General features: G+C 46.9%; 2 protein-coding genes across 2 annotated transcripts; one reads left to right on the top strand and one right to left on the bottom strand.

Moving 5' to 3' along the window:
- Window positions 1-2,921: 2,921 nt before the first annotated feature.
- On the bottom strand, window positions 2,922-6,929 carry LOC117745754 (fucolectin-like; the record flags this gene model as incomplete). The annotated part of the gene is given in 5 exon segments (XM_034554282.1): window positions 2,922-3,223; window positions 3,538-3,692; window positions 3,810-4,095; window positions 4,541-4,588; window positions 6,905-6,929. Coding segments are annotated over 5 exon segments (816 nt in total), but the record flags the coding sequence as incomplete, so codon positions are not given.
- A 921-nt stretch (window positions 6,930-7,850) lies between these two features.
- On the top strand, window positions 7,851-11,231 carry LOC117745403 (fucolectin-6-like). Its single transcript, XM_034553700.1, has 6 exons — window positions 7,851-7,964; window positions 8,251-8,318; window positions 9,276-9,561; window positions 10,106-10,260; window positions 10,373-10,652; window positions 10,874-11,231. Exons 2-6 carry the CDS (start codon window positions 8,252-8,254, stop codon window positions 11,019-11,021), a joined length of 936 nt encoding a protein of 311 aa, XP_034409591.1. The 5' UTR covers window positions 7,851-7,964; window position 8,251; the 3' UTR covers window positions 11,022-11,231.
- Window positions 11,232-16,764: the final 5,533 nt, after the last annotated feature.

The following is a 16,764-nucleotide window of genomic DNA, read 5'->3' as shown; positions in this document are numbered from 1 at the left end:
ACTTTTCCGGTGGGTGTTGGCCTCCGCCAGGCCTGCTCTTTATCACCGGTCCCATTTGTGATTTTCATGGACAGGATATCTAGGCGCAGCCAGGGAATGGAGACGGTCAGGTTTGGGGGCCTCGGGATCACCTCTGCTGTTTGCAGATGATGTGGTCCTGTTGGCCTCCTCGGACCGTGACCTCCTGCATTCACTGGGGCGTTTTGCAGCCGAGTGTTCAGCGCCTCCAAATCTGAGGCCATGGTGCTCTGCTGGAAACCGGTGGATTGCTCCTTCCAGGTGGGGACAGAGTGCCTGCCCCAAGCGAAGGAGTTCAAATATCTCGGGGTCTTGTTCACGAGTGAGGTTAAGATGGAGCGGGAGATCGACAGGCGGATCGGTGCGGCTGCAGCAGTAAAACAGGCGCTGTACCGGTCCGTCTTGGTGAAGAGGGAGCTGAGCTTGGAGTTGAGCCGCGACTCTGTCGCGTCAAAAGGAGTCAGCTGAGGTTGTTCGGGCATCTAACTCGGATGCCTCCCATTAGAGGTTTTCCCAGGCACTACAACTGGGAGGACACCCCGGAGGGATTATATCTCCCAGCTGGCCTGGAAACGCCTCAGGATTTCCCAGGATGAGCTGGAAAGTGTTGCGAGTAAGTGGAAGTCTGGGTCAGCCTGCTTGGTCTGCTGCCACCGCAACCCAACCCTGGATTAAGCGGATGAAGATTTTTCACAACACACACACGTTTCTATAGTCTGACGACTTAACAAAAAGGTACAATAAAAGCTTAGTGAACATTTGCCTTTGTTTTTCACACTGGACACGAACATCGGCCTCCTGGGTGAAAGTCATAAGCTTAAAATTCTTCAGTCCAAGTCCCAGCTTCGATGTTCCCTTTCGGAGTCATATCTTGCTGCAGATTAAAGTCTACAGCCCAAAATTCATAAAACTCAATAAAATAGTATTTGCGTATTGCCTCCACCAAGGATGATACATTTTCGGTCTATCCCATCCATCCATTATCACCCGCTTATCCGGGGTCGGGTCGCGGTGGCAGCAGGTTCAGCAGGCCGACCCAGGCCTCCCTCTCACCCGCAACACTTTCCAGCTCATTCTGGGGGATCCCGAGGCGTTCCAAGGCCAGCCGGGAGATATAATCCCTCCAGCGTGTCCTCGGTCTTCCCCGGGGCCTCCTACCAGTTGGACGTGCCCGGAAAACCTCTAATGGGAGGCGTCCAGGAGGCATCCTGACTAGATGCCCGAACCACCTCAGCTGACTCCTTTGGACACGAAGGAGCAGCGACTCGACTCCAAGCTCCCCCCTGATGTCCGAGCTCCTTACCCTATCTCTAAGGCTGAGCCCGGCCACCCTACGGAGGAAGCTCATTTCGGCCGCTTGTATCCGACAGCAGAGAGGCGATCCCGAGACTCCCGAACCGGATCCTCTCCGCCCCCTGGCTGCGCCTAGATATCCTGTCCATGAAGGTCACGAACAGGACCGGTGATAAAGGGCAGCCCTGGTGGAGGCCAACACCCACCGGGAATGTGTCTGACTTACTACCGAGGAGACGAACGCAGCTCCTACTGCAGGCGTACAGAGACCGGATGGCCCGTGCCAACGGGTCCGGCACCCCATACTCCCGCAGCACCCCCCACAAAAAACCCAGAGGGACCCGGTCGAAAGCCTTCTCCAGGTCTACAAAGCACATGTAAACTGGTTGGGCAAACTCCCAGGACCCCTCCAGTAATCTTGCGAGGGTAAAGAGCTGGTCCACTGTTCCACGACCGGGACGGAATCCGCACTGTTCGTCTTGAATCTGAGGTTCGACAAGCGGTCGGAGCCTCCTCTCCAGCACCCTGGCATAAGCTTTTCCCGGGAGGCTGAGCAGTGTGATACCACGATAGTTCGAGCACACTCTCCGGCCCCCCTTCTTGAAGATGGGAACCACCACCCCGGTCTGCCAGTCCATGGGCACTGTTCCCGACCCCCATGCGACACTGAAAAGGCGTGTCAACCAAGACAGCCCAACAATGTCCAGCGCTTTCAGCATCTCAGGGCGGATCTCATCCACCCCTGGCGCCTTGCCACCAAGGAGCTTTTTGACTACCTTAACGACCTCTGCCAGGGATATGGGTGAAACCACCCCAAAGTCTTCCGGCGCTGCCCCCTCTCCAGGGGACATGTTGGCCGGGTTTAGGAGTTCCTCAAAGTGCTCTTTCCACCGCCCGACGATGTCCCCAGTCCGGGTCAGCAGTTCCCCCCCTGCTGAGAACAGCCTGGGGTAGACCCTGCTTTCCCTTCCTGAGCCGTCGGATGGTTTGCCAGAACTTCCTTGAGGCCAACCGAAAGTCCTTCTCCATGGCCTCCCCGAACTCCTCCCATGCCCGAGTTTTAGCCTCCGCGACCATCGCCGCTGCAGGACTTCTGGCCCGCCGGTACCCGTCAGCTGCTTCAGGAGACCCCTGGGCCAGCCAGGCCCGAAAGGCCTCCTTCTTCAGTTTGACGGCTTCCCTCACCCTCAGTGTCCACCGACAGGCACCGATGACCTTCCGGCCACAGCCCCGAGCAGCCGCGTCCACAATAGAGGCTTTGAACAAGGTCCACTCGGATTCCATGTCCCCAGCCTCCCTCGGGATTTGTGAGAAGTTCTTCCGGAGGTGGGAGTTGAAGACCTCCCGGACAGGATCCTCTGCCAGACGTTCCCAGTTCACCCTCACTACACGTTTTGGCCTCTCGAGTCGCGCATTTGGGTCCAGGTCCATAGTTCGGTCTGCCTTCTCTCTAAATGTAAACGAACTATCTGGCACTTGGGTTGCGGCGCTCAAAATTGTCCAGAGATCCAATTAAAAGACCAAAATCAAGGATCCTGCTATTAAATATTGTCTTTGTAATCAAAGCGTGATGTGTTTTCTCCCTTCTACGCGTTGTTTCTATTTCAGTTTCAGGACTGTAAACTATACCTGGGGTTGTTGTTGCCATTGTTTTCAAGCGAATCTCCAATCAGGATCTCGGCTCCGTTGAGTCGTTGCGGCACAGAATCTATAGTGTTGGTTATGTTGACAGAAAACACTCTGTGGGTTGTGCCCAGGTCCAGTCGCCACCAGGGGTTTAAGTCGGCCTTCGTGTGAGTACAAGAAGCCTGGTTCCAGTAGGACGCACGGTTCCCATCTATGGCGTTGATCGCATTGCCGGAAGAATGAAGTGACGACTGTGTGGCTTTCCCTTGGTGGGCCAGGTTCTTTCCTGCATAGAGGACAACATATGTGTAAACATCAGCACACTGATAGATGGTTTTTAACGTAGGCGTTTAAAAGTTGCCCCCAAACTGGACATTTCTTGAAAACAATTTGCACATCGATGCGATTTTCTAGCTTTCCGGACCGAAACTGCAGTTAAATGTCGGAGAAGTCGTGGAAAGTTGGTTACGTAAAAGGAAGCGCATGAATTTTTGCCCGTTAGCTTAATAACGCGGCGTGACATCGTGCCGTATAGAAAACAAGACGTTGAGTAGAAAAAAAACCGTCTCGTGAGGATTCGGCCTCGCGTTCGCTCCTCACCGGTCGGGGCGCGGTACCCGTAGACCTCGACTTCACAGAGCGTCAGGACTCTGTTTAAACCGGGTAGCACCACGGTCACATGACGTCCCTCCACATGTCCGGTAAAACTGAGTTTTAAAGACCTGCCCGCTGGGATGTGAGGAATCACACCGACCCTAAAGGAGAGAGAGAGGAAGCAGTGTGTGCATTAGTTGTATAATGAAAGGTGCACATCAATATCAAGTAAGGAATAATGAAATGTGTGTATCAGAGACGTCGTTACGTTCACTCACACTGGGTTTGCAGCACCGTTGTCCTGTAAAGAGTTGCCGATGTGAACCTCCGCCCCATCGAGCCTGTCGTCGCAGCAGTCTCCTCTGTTGGTGACGATGACGGAGGTGACGGTGTAGGTCTGCAGCAGGTCCACTCTCCACCAGGGGTTGCTCTGTTCCATCGTCTTGGTGCAGGATCCAGCCAAGTAGTTTTATTCGCGATTTCCATCAATGGCGTTGTATGCAAATCCGTAAGCGTCCGGTTCACGGTTCGACTGGGTCGCTTTTCCGCGCAGGGCCACGTTCTCTGTTCACAAGATAGTTGAAATACACCTTTTTAAATATTTGATTTGAACAAACCTGCAATGGCCATTTCTTTTTGGCCACATGAGGGCAGCAGAAACCAGCTGGGAACACGATATATAATAAATGTATTGCCACCTTTTTAAATTGATGTGGCAAACTGTTGGATCAACATGATCGAGTGATGTTTGAGTGCACCTGATGAATAGAACCAGTATCTCTGCAGGTCAAAAATCAAATGCAATCTAATGGTTTCTTCAAAAAAAAATGCAAAAGTGAAATCAATTAAGATTCCTTTGTGGGTAGCGGACACGCAAAGTAAACTTCACCACGCACATTTCAGCCAGCACAGACTTAATGTCGTAGAAAAGATAAAAAAAATAATATAATAGGCAAAACATATTTTTGGAGTAATGTTTTCTAACAAAGCGTAGCCAGATCCTACTCACGATAGGTGTAAGCCGAACACGTCCCCAGAAGGAGCAGCAAAGCCAGGACTGAACTGTGGTCCATTGTTCTGGTTGAGACCATCACGAAAGTCAATGACAGAATTAAACATTGTTATGAATACTGTTAGAAATGCACAACGGTCTTTGTTCCAGGTGTTCGATTTCCAAAGTGCACACAAACTAAATTAGCTGTTACAAGAAGAATATGCTGGTGGCAAAGAAGAAACGGTGCATTTAAAGGCATCGTAATCTTCATCTTCCACATACCTTGACTTGTCGAATGGACCCGGGAGAAGACGAGGAGCCGCTGTTGGCCCACACAGGCATATTTGTGTGCACCTCTTATTGCGGCACATGCTGTTGTTCATTGATGATTTACCACACTTTGTCCTTGTGTGTAGATATGGCTCAATCCAGAGCTTTTATCGATATTAAAGTGTGTTTTAAATAACCTTGAGCTTTGATAAAAACCCACATTACAGTAAATACTATTCCAGCACCGAGAGGTTAAAGGATTTAAAAGAATATGAAATGTCGCATTTTCCTCATAGTCCAGGTGATATGTGAAATCCATTTTCGCCTTTTTTCATTAAAGCATGGAACTCGGTACAATTGTACAGTTTGGGGCCCTCATTATGTCCATTGACTGATGTACAGGGAGGGTTATGAGTTGGGAAGGGGCTGGGGTTGGGTCAGGTGTAGACCCTAGCAAAGTAGTGGACATTGGAGATGTTGCTGACCTTAACTCCCCCCACACAGACTTAAAGGTCGACTTGTCAGACTTGACCTCCATTCCCAGTTGCTACCATGATCTTAAAGGAAGTTTTTAGCAAAAGCAAGGCTTCTCTGCCACCCCACCAACCCTATTGACTGCCCCATTGACCTTATCCCGGGAGCACTGATTCCAAAGGGGAAACTTTATTCTATTTCCGGCCCTGAGAAGGTAGCTATGACCGAGTTCATTGAGGCTTCCTTAAAAATAGGACTCATACGCCCCTCAGCGTCCCAAGCAGGAGCAGGGTTCTTTTTTGTGGGGAAAAAGGATGGTTCCCTGAGACCCTGTATCGACTATGGACCATCAAATGACATTACCATTAAGGATCGGTACCCTCTGCCCCTCATGTCATCAGCCTTTGAACAACTGCAACAGGCCAAGATAGAACTGAGAAATGCTTATCATAATAGAGGGCGACAAGTGGAAGACTGGCTTCAACACTCCTTCCGGTCATTACGAGTACCTCGTGATGGCATTCGGCCTGACCAACGTTCCAGCGGTGTTTCCGGGCCTGACCAACGACGTGCTGAGGGAGTTCCCGCAGCCAGGTTCCTGGTCCGTCAGGGGACATCCCTGGAGAAGGGGGGGTGTGGGGAGGGGGGGGTATTGTTTCCACCTGTGCCCTTACCCTGTGTATATATTGTCTGCGTCTCCCTTTGTCCTTTGCCAGTTTGTCTTGTCCTTTGTGCCAGAGAACCAGTGTTATCCATGCCATTGGCCATTTGCCAGGTCTTGTTGTTTTGCTACTTTGTTCATGTTTGTTTTCTGTTTGTTTTTCCAGTTCAATAAACTTTGATTTTGAAACTTTGCCTCTCGAGTCGCGCATTTGGGTCCAGGTCCATAGTTCGGTCTGCCTTCTCTCCAAATGTAAACGAACTATCTGGCACTTGGGTTGCGGCGCTCAAAATTGTCCAGAGATCCAATTAAAAGAGCAAAATCAAGGATCCTGCTATTAAATATTGTCTTTGTAATCAAAGCGTGATGTGTTTTCTCCCTCTTTGCCCCCATTGTTGTCCAAAAATCAAAATCCACAATGTGGCACTGATTGACAGGTTCCTTCATTTGCATTAACACACACACTGAAGTTTATTGAGAAAAGCACATTATCCACTGAAAGAATGGAGGTCTTAAACTACATTTTTAGATTACATCACAACATTAGTCGGATGTGGATTGCAAAAATCAAAAATGAGTCACGTGCACATGCTGTTTACTGTAAATTCCATAATAAATCTCGTTGTACTTCCTTGTCAGATAAACGGAGATAAAACAGTAAAATTACAGAATATTCGTGTTTATAATTAACACGAATATTAAACTCAGAAGGTATTTTACTAGAAATCAAGTTATCCCTGATCAGGACGTGTCCTTTAACTCACAGGTAAAACACATTTCAAGGACTGCCTTTTTTCACCTCCATAACATTTCGCAAATTATGCATTTTTACTTCAAGACTGGATTACTGCAATTCTTCCTTATTATCAGGCTGCTGATAATCCAGTTGATCCAGAATGCTGCAGCTCGTGTACTAACACCAAATAAGAAAATAGATCACATTACTCCTGTATTAGTTATATATTCAAGAAAACTACAGACATTTACATTTCTGCTTTGCACTGTTCCTTTAATAATACACATTTTCTTCCTGTATTTTTAAAGAGGCCCACTCAGTATCATATTGTGTAGTTTAACTAAACTGGAGAGAGTTGGATAATGTGTTGGTGTCAGAGGCAGAAACAGAAGTAGCAGAGCATTTTGAGATGTTGAAACAGAGAAACAATGAAGTGATGCTGGCAGAACATTTTATACGTTTTAGGGAACGGGCATATTACGCAAAAGAAATGTAAAAATCTGCAACTAAGCATTTTCAGCATTGAGGGATCAAAAGCAGGTCAAAAGCACATAGAAAACAGCTGACAGCAGCTATTTTTCCTCACATGTTATTGCAAAAAAATCTCAAAAATCACACAAACATTAAAGTATCATACATTTAAGTCTCGAGTTAGACGGACAGATTTGCTTTTCTTCTCTGAAGTTGTTGCTTATTCCATATTCTACTTCATCAGTTTATGAAGTGCTGATTATTTGCCCATGCTCGACCAGACCTCCTGCTGTAATGGTCCATTTTAATCGAGCCATTGTCTTGTGAAGGTCGTCCAGTGAGCAATGATGGAATAAGTACTCATACAAGTAATTAAAGCATCAAAAGTACACACAATGGCAGAGGAGCATGAAATAATAAGCTGCTAAGTAACTTTAGTTTTTATATGAGTAAAAAGTGCAATATTTCCCTCTGAGCTGTAGAGCAGTAGAAGTATAAAATAGTATGAAATGGCCTCAAAAAAAGTACAGTACTTATTATGTATTAATATGGTCGTTTATTAATACACACACGTAATGAATCGACGTGTGTGTGTGTGATCTTTGGCACACTTCTTGAAATGTACTTCTGAGATTGAATCACGAGTTCAGGGCCGAGGCAATACATACGATGTGATTGGATAAGTGTTGCAGATGAATATGATCCGATTGATCTGATTGGTTAGATACGGTCCCACTGAGACGCATATAAAGAGCACAGGAGTTGTTTGAGGTGTTTGGAAGCGTTATTATTTTTCATTGAATCATCTTGACGGTTGGGGTCTCCAGGTAACACTTTTCATTTCTTTGTTACATCATGTTCCTGCATCAATTTCTGAGGATCCTTCGCATGTCGATCTGCAGCACATAATAGTTGGAATAGTTTTAACTATAATTATGAATACTTGTACTCTGTTTATGCACTCTTTCCTACTTTGTACCTCTGGATGAAGTTCTCTTATTTTATTGTTGCTCTCTAACAGATTCAACATTGTTATCACTCCTTTAGAATTCCAATAGGACACATAGTACACCAGTAATAATGTATAATAAGATGTTTCATTCTCTCAACCAGAATGATGAAACCCAGCGTTTTTGTTCTCCTGCTGCTCCTCCTGGAGACGCGCTCAGCTTCCACGTATGGTGAGTATGATCTGAGTATGTGTGATGTCGTTATTGTCAATCATCACCAGGAGGTGCTCGTAGGTCTGTTTTATTAGCCAGAAAAGTATACTAGAATATTCATGCAATTGAAGTCAAAGGAAACAAGATTTTTGTTGGGCTGTATGGCCAGACAGAGGCTTGTATTTATTATTTGTTGTATCTACTCGGGCTCTGCATACAAATTAATGTCCCCCCTCACATTAAACATGTATTGAATGTTTAGCTAATCCGAACTCTCCGAGCGTTGTGTTGTAGTTGGACCGCATCGGCAGACCAACGTCCTCTTTTTGAAAAACTTTCTGCAGCAACTTCCTGCTGGATTTTTGTATTGAGGCTCATCAGATTGCAACTTAAGGAAGCAAAGAGACACAAACATATGACACAACATATTTCGACCAATCCCACATCAATTTATCGCAAGAAAGAACATTTTGGCAACGCACGCAAACACAAACAAATAGACAATTGTACGATGGTTGACTATAACAGGGAGCTCAAGGCTTAAGTTTACACCAAGTTAATATAATGTTGAAACACAGTCTATACCAGGGGTTCTTAACCCTCGGGGGCCAACTTTTCAAGTACAAAGGGGCCCATTCAAATAGTAACACCGTATTGGTTTAACTAATTGAGCTCTCTCTTGGTTTGATTTGTATTCAATAACTAAATCAAATCCACTATGGTTTCAAACAGAAAACAAAGCAACTTCTGGTTCTGCCATGCAAAAATGAATTGATAACCTATGCGGCCCCATGGTTAAGAATCACTGGTCTATACCACACTAAGATATATTAACTCCATGCTTTTTCTTTATTTGCAGTGTATTGACTAGTTATATCAGAACCCTTGTTGAGTTGTTAGACACAGATTTAAGTTTCACAATTCGCAGACGATCTTCCGTTATATCTCTGTGTTTTTCAACCGTCTCATTCACAGAGAACGTGGCCTTGCGTGGAAAGGCGACCCAGTCAGACCGCTATGAGCACGCCTTTGGCGCCGCCTCCAGTGCTATTGATGGAAACCGTAATTCTAAATTCCATTCTGGATCCTGCACCCACACTGATAAAGAGAAGAACCCCTGGTGGAGAGTGGACCTGCTGGAGTCCTACATCGTCACCTCCGTCATCGTCATCAACAGAGAAGACTGCTGCTCCGAAAGGCTCAACGGGGCGGAGATTCACATCGGAAACTCTTTAGACGACAACGGTGCCGCAAACCCAATGTAAGAAAATACATTCTGCAATTAAAAAAAATATATATTTTTGTCTTATTTCTTGTAAGTACGTCTGTGAATCATGCTCGCTTTCACTTTTGGTCGGAACATTTGAAGAATGCTTCAAGGCCAGATTTGTACTTGTATGCATTGTTACCAAAGCTCTCAAATGTCATGGGGACAAAGCAGATGCTTGAAGCCTAAAGGTGATATTCAGATCATTAATATAGCAGCAAATTATTTACTAAAGATGTGGTGGAGTAATGTTTACCCGAGCAGAGAATGAAGTCACCCTTCTTCTGTCTGTGTTTGTGTGTGTTGTAATCTCAGTTCATTGTTGTGCGTGCTTTTAGTGCACGTTGGTGCATGTGAGCGTGCCCCCACTAGCTAGTTCATGGCCGCCGCGCTGCACTGCTCTCATATGGTGTCAGGGTCTTGGATTTGGGTTTCCTGTTTTATTTTGAAGTTTAATGTCTCTCGTGTCCTCTGTTCCCTTCACTTCCTGCCCTTGTGAGAAAAAAAAGGTTTAACATGTGATATCTCTCTCTCTTAGTGTTGGTACAATTCCTGAAACTAATTCAGACAGACAGTTTACTCTGACTTTCACTGAACGTGTGGAGGGACGTTACGTGACTGTTCTTCTACCGGGTTCAGATAAATACCTCACCCTCTGCGAAGTGGAAGTCTACGGGTACCGTGCCCCGACTGGTGAGCTATTGAGCTATTGCATGAATGAATATGCAGTGGCATCGCATCTATAAACTGTGGTGCGAGTAAATAAATAATATAAAACCAGTTTTTGCTGTCATTTGTTTTGCAGGAGAGAACCTGGCACTCGGAGGAAAAGCCTCCCAGTCGTCACTGTATGAATTCGGCACGGCTTCTAACGCCATCGATGGGAATCCTAACAGCAGGTGGGAGGACGGCTCCTGCAGCCACACCAACAACAACATCAACCCCTGGTGGCGACTGGATCTGCGCACAACCCACAAAGTGTTTTCCGTAAAGATAGCAAACCGAGAGGAAGTCTCCCACCGACTCGATGGAGCCGAGATCCGCATCGGAGATTCCATCGCAAACTTCGGCAACAACAACACCAGGTAGTTTAGAGCCCGGTCATTTAAAACCCACGGTTTCTTCATAGACATCTTGAGATACATTTGTATTTTATATTTCAACACACCGACTTGTTTTGATATCTTCTGGACGATATCATATTTGACATCCTCTAATTGATCTGGTTTTACTGTTTGTCGTATGTTTTATTACTGCTCTTTGTTCAAGCGACAGAGACCAACGCCATTTCTGTTTCTTCTGCCAGGTGTGCTGTGATCACCAGTATCCCATCAGGTGGAGTCGCTGAGTTCCAGTGCAATGGGATGGACGGTCGTTACGTCAACGTGGTCATCCCAAGAGAAGAGTTTCTGAGTCTGTGTGAGGTGGAGGTGTACGGCTCTCCCCTGGATTAAGGAGGAAGTGCTTCATAATACAAGCCGATAATCAAAAAGCACTACTTTTGTAACAGTGATTCCATTGTGATTTGTTTTCTTAATCTCACTACGTGTTGCATATGTTTTCATTTGTAAGGCTGTGAGTTGTCTTTTTTAATACCAAACCTTTGGTGTGCTGTCACTACCTGCTGCAGGATATACTGAAATGCAATTAAATCTTAAACGGAGCCTATTGTCTTTTTCATTTCATCCTTATCGGTTCTTGCATTTAAAATGTCGTCGACCACAACTGTTTGCTACATTTAGCATATACTAGACCGGAAATGTATCATCCTTGGTGGAGGCAATACGCAAATACTATTTGAGTTTTATGAACTTTGGGCTGTAGACTTTAATCTGCAGCAAGATATGACTCCGAAAGGGAACAGCGAAGCAGCCCCCTGGCATAAGCTTTCCCCGGGAGGCTAAGTAGTGTGATACCACGATAGTTCGAGCACACTCTCCGGTCCCCCTTTTTGAAAATGGGAACCACCACCCCGGTCTGCCAGTCTATTGGCACTGTTCCCGACCCCCATGCGACATTGAAGAGGCGTGTCAGCCAAGACAACCCAACAATGTCCAGCGCCTTCACCCTCTCAGGGCAGATCTCATCCACACCTGGCGCCACCAAGGAGCTTTTTGACAACCTTAGCGGCCTCTGCCAGGGATATGGGTGCAACATGGTATGTCCCTACATGTGCCCTCGATGGACTGGCGGCCTGTCCAGGGTGTCCCCTGCCTTCGCCCTATGTCAGCTGGGATAGGCTCCAGCGCCCCCGCGACCCTAATGAGGATAAGCGGTATTGAAAATGGATGGATGGATGGATGGATGGTTTGAACATGGTCCACTCGGATTCCATGTCCCCAACCTGCCTCGGGATGTCAGAGAAGTGCATCCGGAGGTCGGAGCTGAAGACCTCGCGGACAGGGTCCTCCACCAGACGTTCCCAGTTCAACCGCACTACACGTTTGGGCTTGCCAGGTCTTTCTAGCCCGCCATCTGATCCAACTCACCACCAGGTGGTGATCAGTTGACAGCTCTGCTCCTCTCTTCACCCGAGTGTCCATGACATACGGCCGCAGATCAGATGATAGGATTACAAAATCGATCATTGACCTTATGTTCGCACATGGTGTTCGTTATGGACAAACCGGGGCTAGCACAGAAGTCCAATAACAAACACCAGTTCAGATTGGGCAAGCCGTTCCTCCGAATCGCCCCCCCCCCCCCCCCCCCCCCGCAAGGTTTCTCTGCCATTGCCCACGTGAGCGTTGAAGTCTCCCAGGAGAACTATGGAGTCGGCAGGCGGCGCCCTTTTAAGGACCCCTCCCACAGATTCCAAGAAGGCCGGATACTCTGAATTGCTGTTTGGTGAATAAGCACAAACAACGGTCAGAGTCTTACGGTCCACGACCCGTAGAGGATCTGCTGTTTGCGGATGATGTGGTCCTGTTTGCCTCCTCGGACCGTGACCTCCAGCATTCACTGGGACGTTTTGCAGCCGAGTGCGAAGCAGCAGGGATGAGAGATAGCACCTCCAAATCTGAGGCCATGGTGCTCTGCCGGAAACCGGCGGCTTGCTTCCTCCAGGTGGGGGCAAACTGCCTACCCCAAGCGAAGGAGTTCAAGCATCTTTGGGTCTTGTTCACGAGTGAGGGTAAGGTGGAGCGGGAGATCGACAGGCGGATCGGTGCGGCTGCAGCAGTAAAACAGGCGCTGTACCGGTCCGTCTTGGTGAAGAGGGAGCTGAGCCGGAAGGCAAAGCTCTCCATTTACTGGTCGGTCTACGTTCCAACCCTCACCTATGGTCACGAACTCTGGGTCGTGACCGAAAGAACGAGATCTCGGATACAAGCGGCCGAAATGAGCTTCCTCCGTAGGGTGGCCGGGCTCAGCCTTAAAGATAGGGTAAGGAGCTCGGACATCAGGGGGGAGCTTGGAGTCGAGTCGCTGCTCCTTCGTGTCCAAAGGAGTCAGCTGAGGTGGTTTGGGTATCTAGTCAGGATGCCTCCTGGACGCCTCCCATTAGAGGTTTTCCGGGCACGTCCAACTGGTAGGAGGCCCCGGGGAAGACCGAGGACACGCTGGAGGGATTATATCTCCCGGCTGGCCTTGGAACGCCTCGGGATCCCCCAGAATGAGCTGGAAAGTGTTGCGGGTGAGAGGGAGGCCTGGGTCGGCCTGCTGAACCTGCTGCCACCGCGACCCGACCCCGGATAAGCGGGTGATAATGGATGGATGGATGGATATACATATATTAATATATATGTATATATAACATTTATATATATATATATATATATATATATATATAGATATATATCTGTAATTGCTAATGTGTTGGCTGAATTAACATGATGCTCTTCCACATTTTCTTTAATTGAGAGAGCTGAAATACAAAAAAACAAAACAATTGTTTTCAAGCGAATCTCCAAGGATATTTATTATATTTATATTTATCTCGGCTCCATTAAGTCGTTGCGGCAAAGAATCTATAACGTTGTTTATGTTGACAGAAAACACTCCAGTCACCATGCAGCAGGGGTTAAAGTCGGCCTTTGCGTGAGTACTGGTCCCAGTAGGATGCACGGTCCCCTTGTTGGTGTTATTTGCAGCAGTGACGACTGTGTGGCTTTTCCTAAGAATGTAAAAGTACACGCGTTGTCTAATCAGACCAGGAAGTTGTGCCATATATGATCCACCGGGCAGGGTATCGACATTAATATCTCTTATTTTACTGTTTTAGAACAATGGACCACAGTTCAGTCCTGGCTTTGCTGCTCCTTCTGGGGACGTGTTCGGCTTACACCTATCGTAGTCATCTGCTGGCAGTGAAAGAACATCAATAAACCTTGCACTGCTTCACTTTATACTTTAGATACACTATACACTGTATACACTTTAATTTTTATTTTTACATTTTTTTATTTCATTTTTACATTTTCTTGTTTTTTATTTTAATTTTACATTTCTTTATTTTATTTTTATTTTATTTTATTATTTTTATTGTTATTTTTATTTTCATTTCCTTTATTATTTAAATTCTTAAATGTAATATGTCCTGCCCTGCTATTTTTTATTTTATTGTATTGTATATATGTAAACATGTATGCTGCTACTTCACGAAATGTCCCTCTGGGGATGAATAAAGTAATTATAATAGAATTAGAAAATTTAAATCTTCACTTCAGTCAAAAAACAAATCTGCATCAGCTTTACAAAACAAAACGGGATTAAAACAAATAGAAAAGTAGAAAGTACTTACAAATTCATATGTAGGGATAATCATGCAACATTATTGTCACTGCAGGTTAAATGCAATACAAATATACATATTTTTTTTCCCTGGGGAAAGCTTAAATAGTCCAGGTCGAGTCAGAAGAAGAGAGAATACAGGACACTGATGATTGACAGGGAGCACTTTTCATCAACAAATACATATTTGTGCTTAACATACCGTTAATTTTTAAGTAACATCTTCAGTTTTCCCAGAATTTTAAGTTTGATAACAGGATGTTTCTTACCAGAATGCATTTTGGGAGATGTAGTTTGCGTCTCCCCTTAGTGTTTGTGTCCGGTCCCTTTGAACAGCCAAACAGTTGGCAGTTTGTTTGTTTGTTTGTTTGTTCATGTTGATCATTAATCCAGCCTGGAGCCGTACACCTCCACCTCACAAAGGCAAACAATTTTTTATTAAAGCAATTTGTAGAAGTCAGAGTTGGAGAGAGCTATTCGGGAAGGTTTGGTATCGAAAATGGAACACCTCACAGGAGTATAGTCAGTCCTCTACTATTCTCCATAATGATAAATAATGTGTTCAATGAAATAGAAAGAGGGATGTGATTGTCACTATTTGCAGATGATGGGTCAATTTGGAAGAGGGGAAGAAATGTGGAATTCATAGTAAAGAAACTACAGAAAGCCATTTGTAGGGAGAAGAGTGGTCATACAAAAGGGGTTTTACATTTTCAGCAGATAAGACAAAAACAATGTTCTTTACAAGGAAACAAATTGGTAGTGATGTCAAACTAAACTTAAATGATAACGAATTGGAAATAGTAAAACACTTCTTGGGCCTGTGGTTTGACGAAAGGGTCACATGGGCTGTACATATTAAAAAAGTAGAGGATAAATGTAAGAAAGTGCTAAATATAATGAGGTGTTTGGTGGGAAGGGATTGGTAGGCAGATAGAACTGCTTGGAAAGCCATATATAGTGGATTACTTTTAACCATATTAGATTATGGGTGTGTGGCGTATAGGTCGGCAGCAAGATCATCTTTAAAAAAACTAGATAAAATCCAGTATTAGGCATTGAGAATATGCACCGGGGCTTTTATAACAACGCCAACGGCAGCACTACAGGTGGAAATGGGTGAAATGCCTCTAGAAATACGAAGAACGCAGTTAGCCTTGAGTTGTTGGACTAATCTACAGGGCCACAGTGAAGAACATCCAACACAGGAAACCTTAATGCCTGGGCAAGCCGATCGCCGGCGGCATAGACTAGCTCTAGGGACGTGGAATGTAACCCCGCTAGCAGGGAAAGAGCCAGAGCTGGTGCGGGCGGTGGAGCGGTACCAGCTAGATATAGTTGGGCTCACCTCCACGCACAGCACTGGCTCTGGAACCAAGCTCCTGGAGAAGGGTTGGACTTTGTTCTTTTCTGGAGTTGCCCAGGGTGAGAGGCACCGGGCGGGAGTTGGGATACTCACGAGCCCCCGGCTGACTGCTGCTGTGTTGGAGTTTTCCCCGGGGAACGAGAGGGTCGCCTCCCTGCGCCTATGGGTTGCGGGGAGTAAGGCTCTGACTGTTGTTTGTGCACCGAACAGCATTTCGGAGTATCCGGCCTTCTTGGAGTCGGTGGGAGGGGTCCTGGAAAGGGCGCCGCTTGCCGACTCCATAGTTCTCCTGGGAGACTTCAACGCTCACGTGGGCAATGGCAGAGAAACCTTGCGGGGGGGGGGGGGGGGGCGATTCGGAGGAACGGCTTGGTACAGATGGCGGGCTAGAAAGACCTGGCAAGCCCAAACGTGTAGTGCGGTTGAACTGGGAACATCTGGTGGAGGAGCCTGTCCGCGAGGTCTTCAGCTCCGACCTCCGGATGCACTTCTCTGACATCCCGAGGGAGGTTGGGGACATGGAATCCGAGTGGACCATGTTCAAAATCTCTATTGTTGACGCGGTCGATAGGAGCTGCGGTCGGAAGGTCATCGGTGCCTGTCGTGGCGGCAACCCGAGAACCCGGTTCCAGGGGTGAGGGAAGCCGTCAAGCTGAAGGAGGCCTTTCGGGCCTGGTTGGCCCAGGGGTCTCCTGAAGCGGCTGACAGGTACGGTAGGCCGGAAGGACTGCAGCGGTCGCGGATGCTAAAACTCGGGCATGGGAGGAGTTCGGGTCGGGCATGGAGCAGGACTTTCGGTTGACCTTTCTGGCGATCCATCTGACGGCTCACGAAAGCAGGGCCCACCCCAGGCTGTTCTCAGCCAGGGTGGGAGCTGCTGACTCGGATGGCGGACATCGCCGGGCGGTGGATAGAGCACTTTGAGGAACTCCTATATCCGGCCAACATGTCACCTGGTGATGGAGCAGCGCTTGAAGACTGGGGTGGGGGGGGGGGCGGGGGGTTGCACCCATATCCCTGGCAGAGGCCGCTAAGGTTGTCAAAAAGCTCCTTGGTGGCAAGGCGCCAGGTGTGGATGAGATCTGCCCTGAGAGGGTGAA

The sequence above is a fragment of the Cyclopterus lumpus genome, chromosome 16, assembly GCF_009769545.1.
Source record: "Cyclopterus lumpus isolate fCycLum1 chromosome 16, fCycLum1.pri, whole genome shotgun sequence".
Classification (NCBI taxonomy): domain Eukaryota; kingdom Metazoa; phylum Chordata; class Actinopteri; order Perciformes; family Cyclopteridae; genus Cyclopterus; species Cyclopterus lumpus.
This window is presented reverse-complemented; position numbering and strand designations above follow the sequence as displayed.

Coding starts and splice junctions, on each gene's coding strand:
- LOC117745403 (XM_034553700.1), top strand. CDS start 8,252: ATGATGAAACCCAGCGTTTTTGTTCTCCTGCTGCTCCTCCTGGAGACG. Junction 10,261..10,372: donor CGGGTACCGTGCCCCGACTG/GTGAGCTATTGA, acceptor TTTGTTTTGCAG/GAGAGAACCTGGCACTCGGA. Junction 10,653..10,873: donor TTCGGCAACAACAACACCAG/GTAGTTTAGAGC, acceptor TTCTTCTGCCAG/GTGTGCTGTGATCACCAGTA.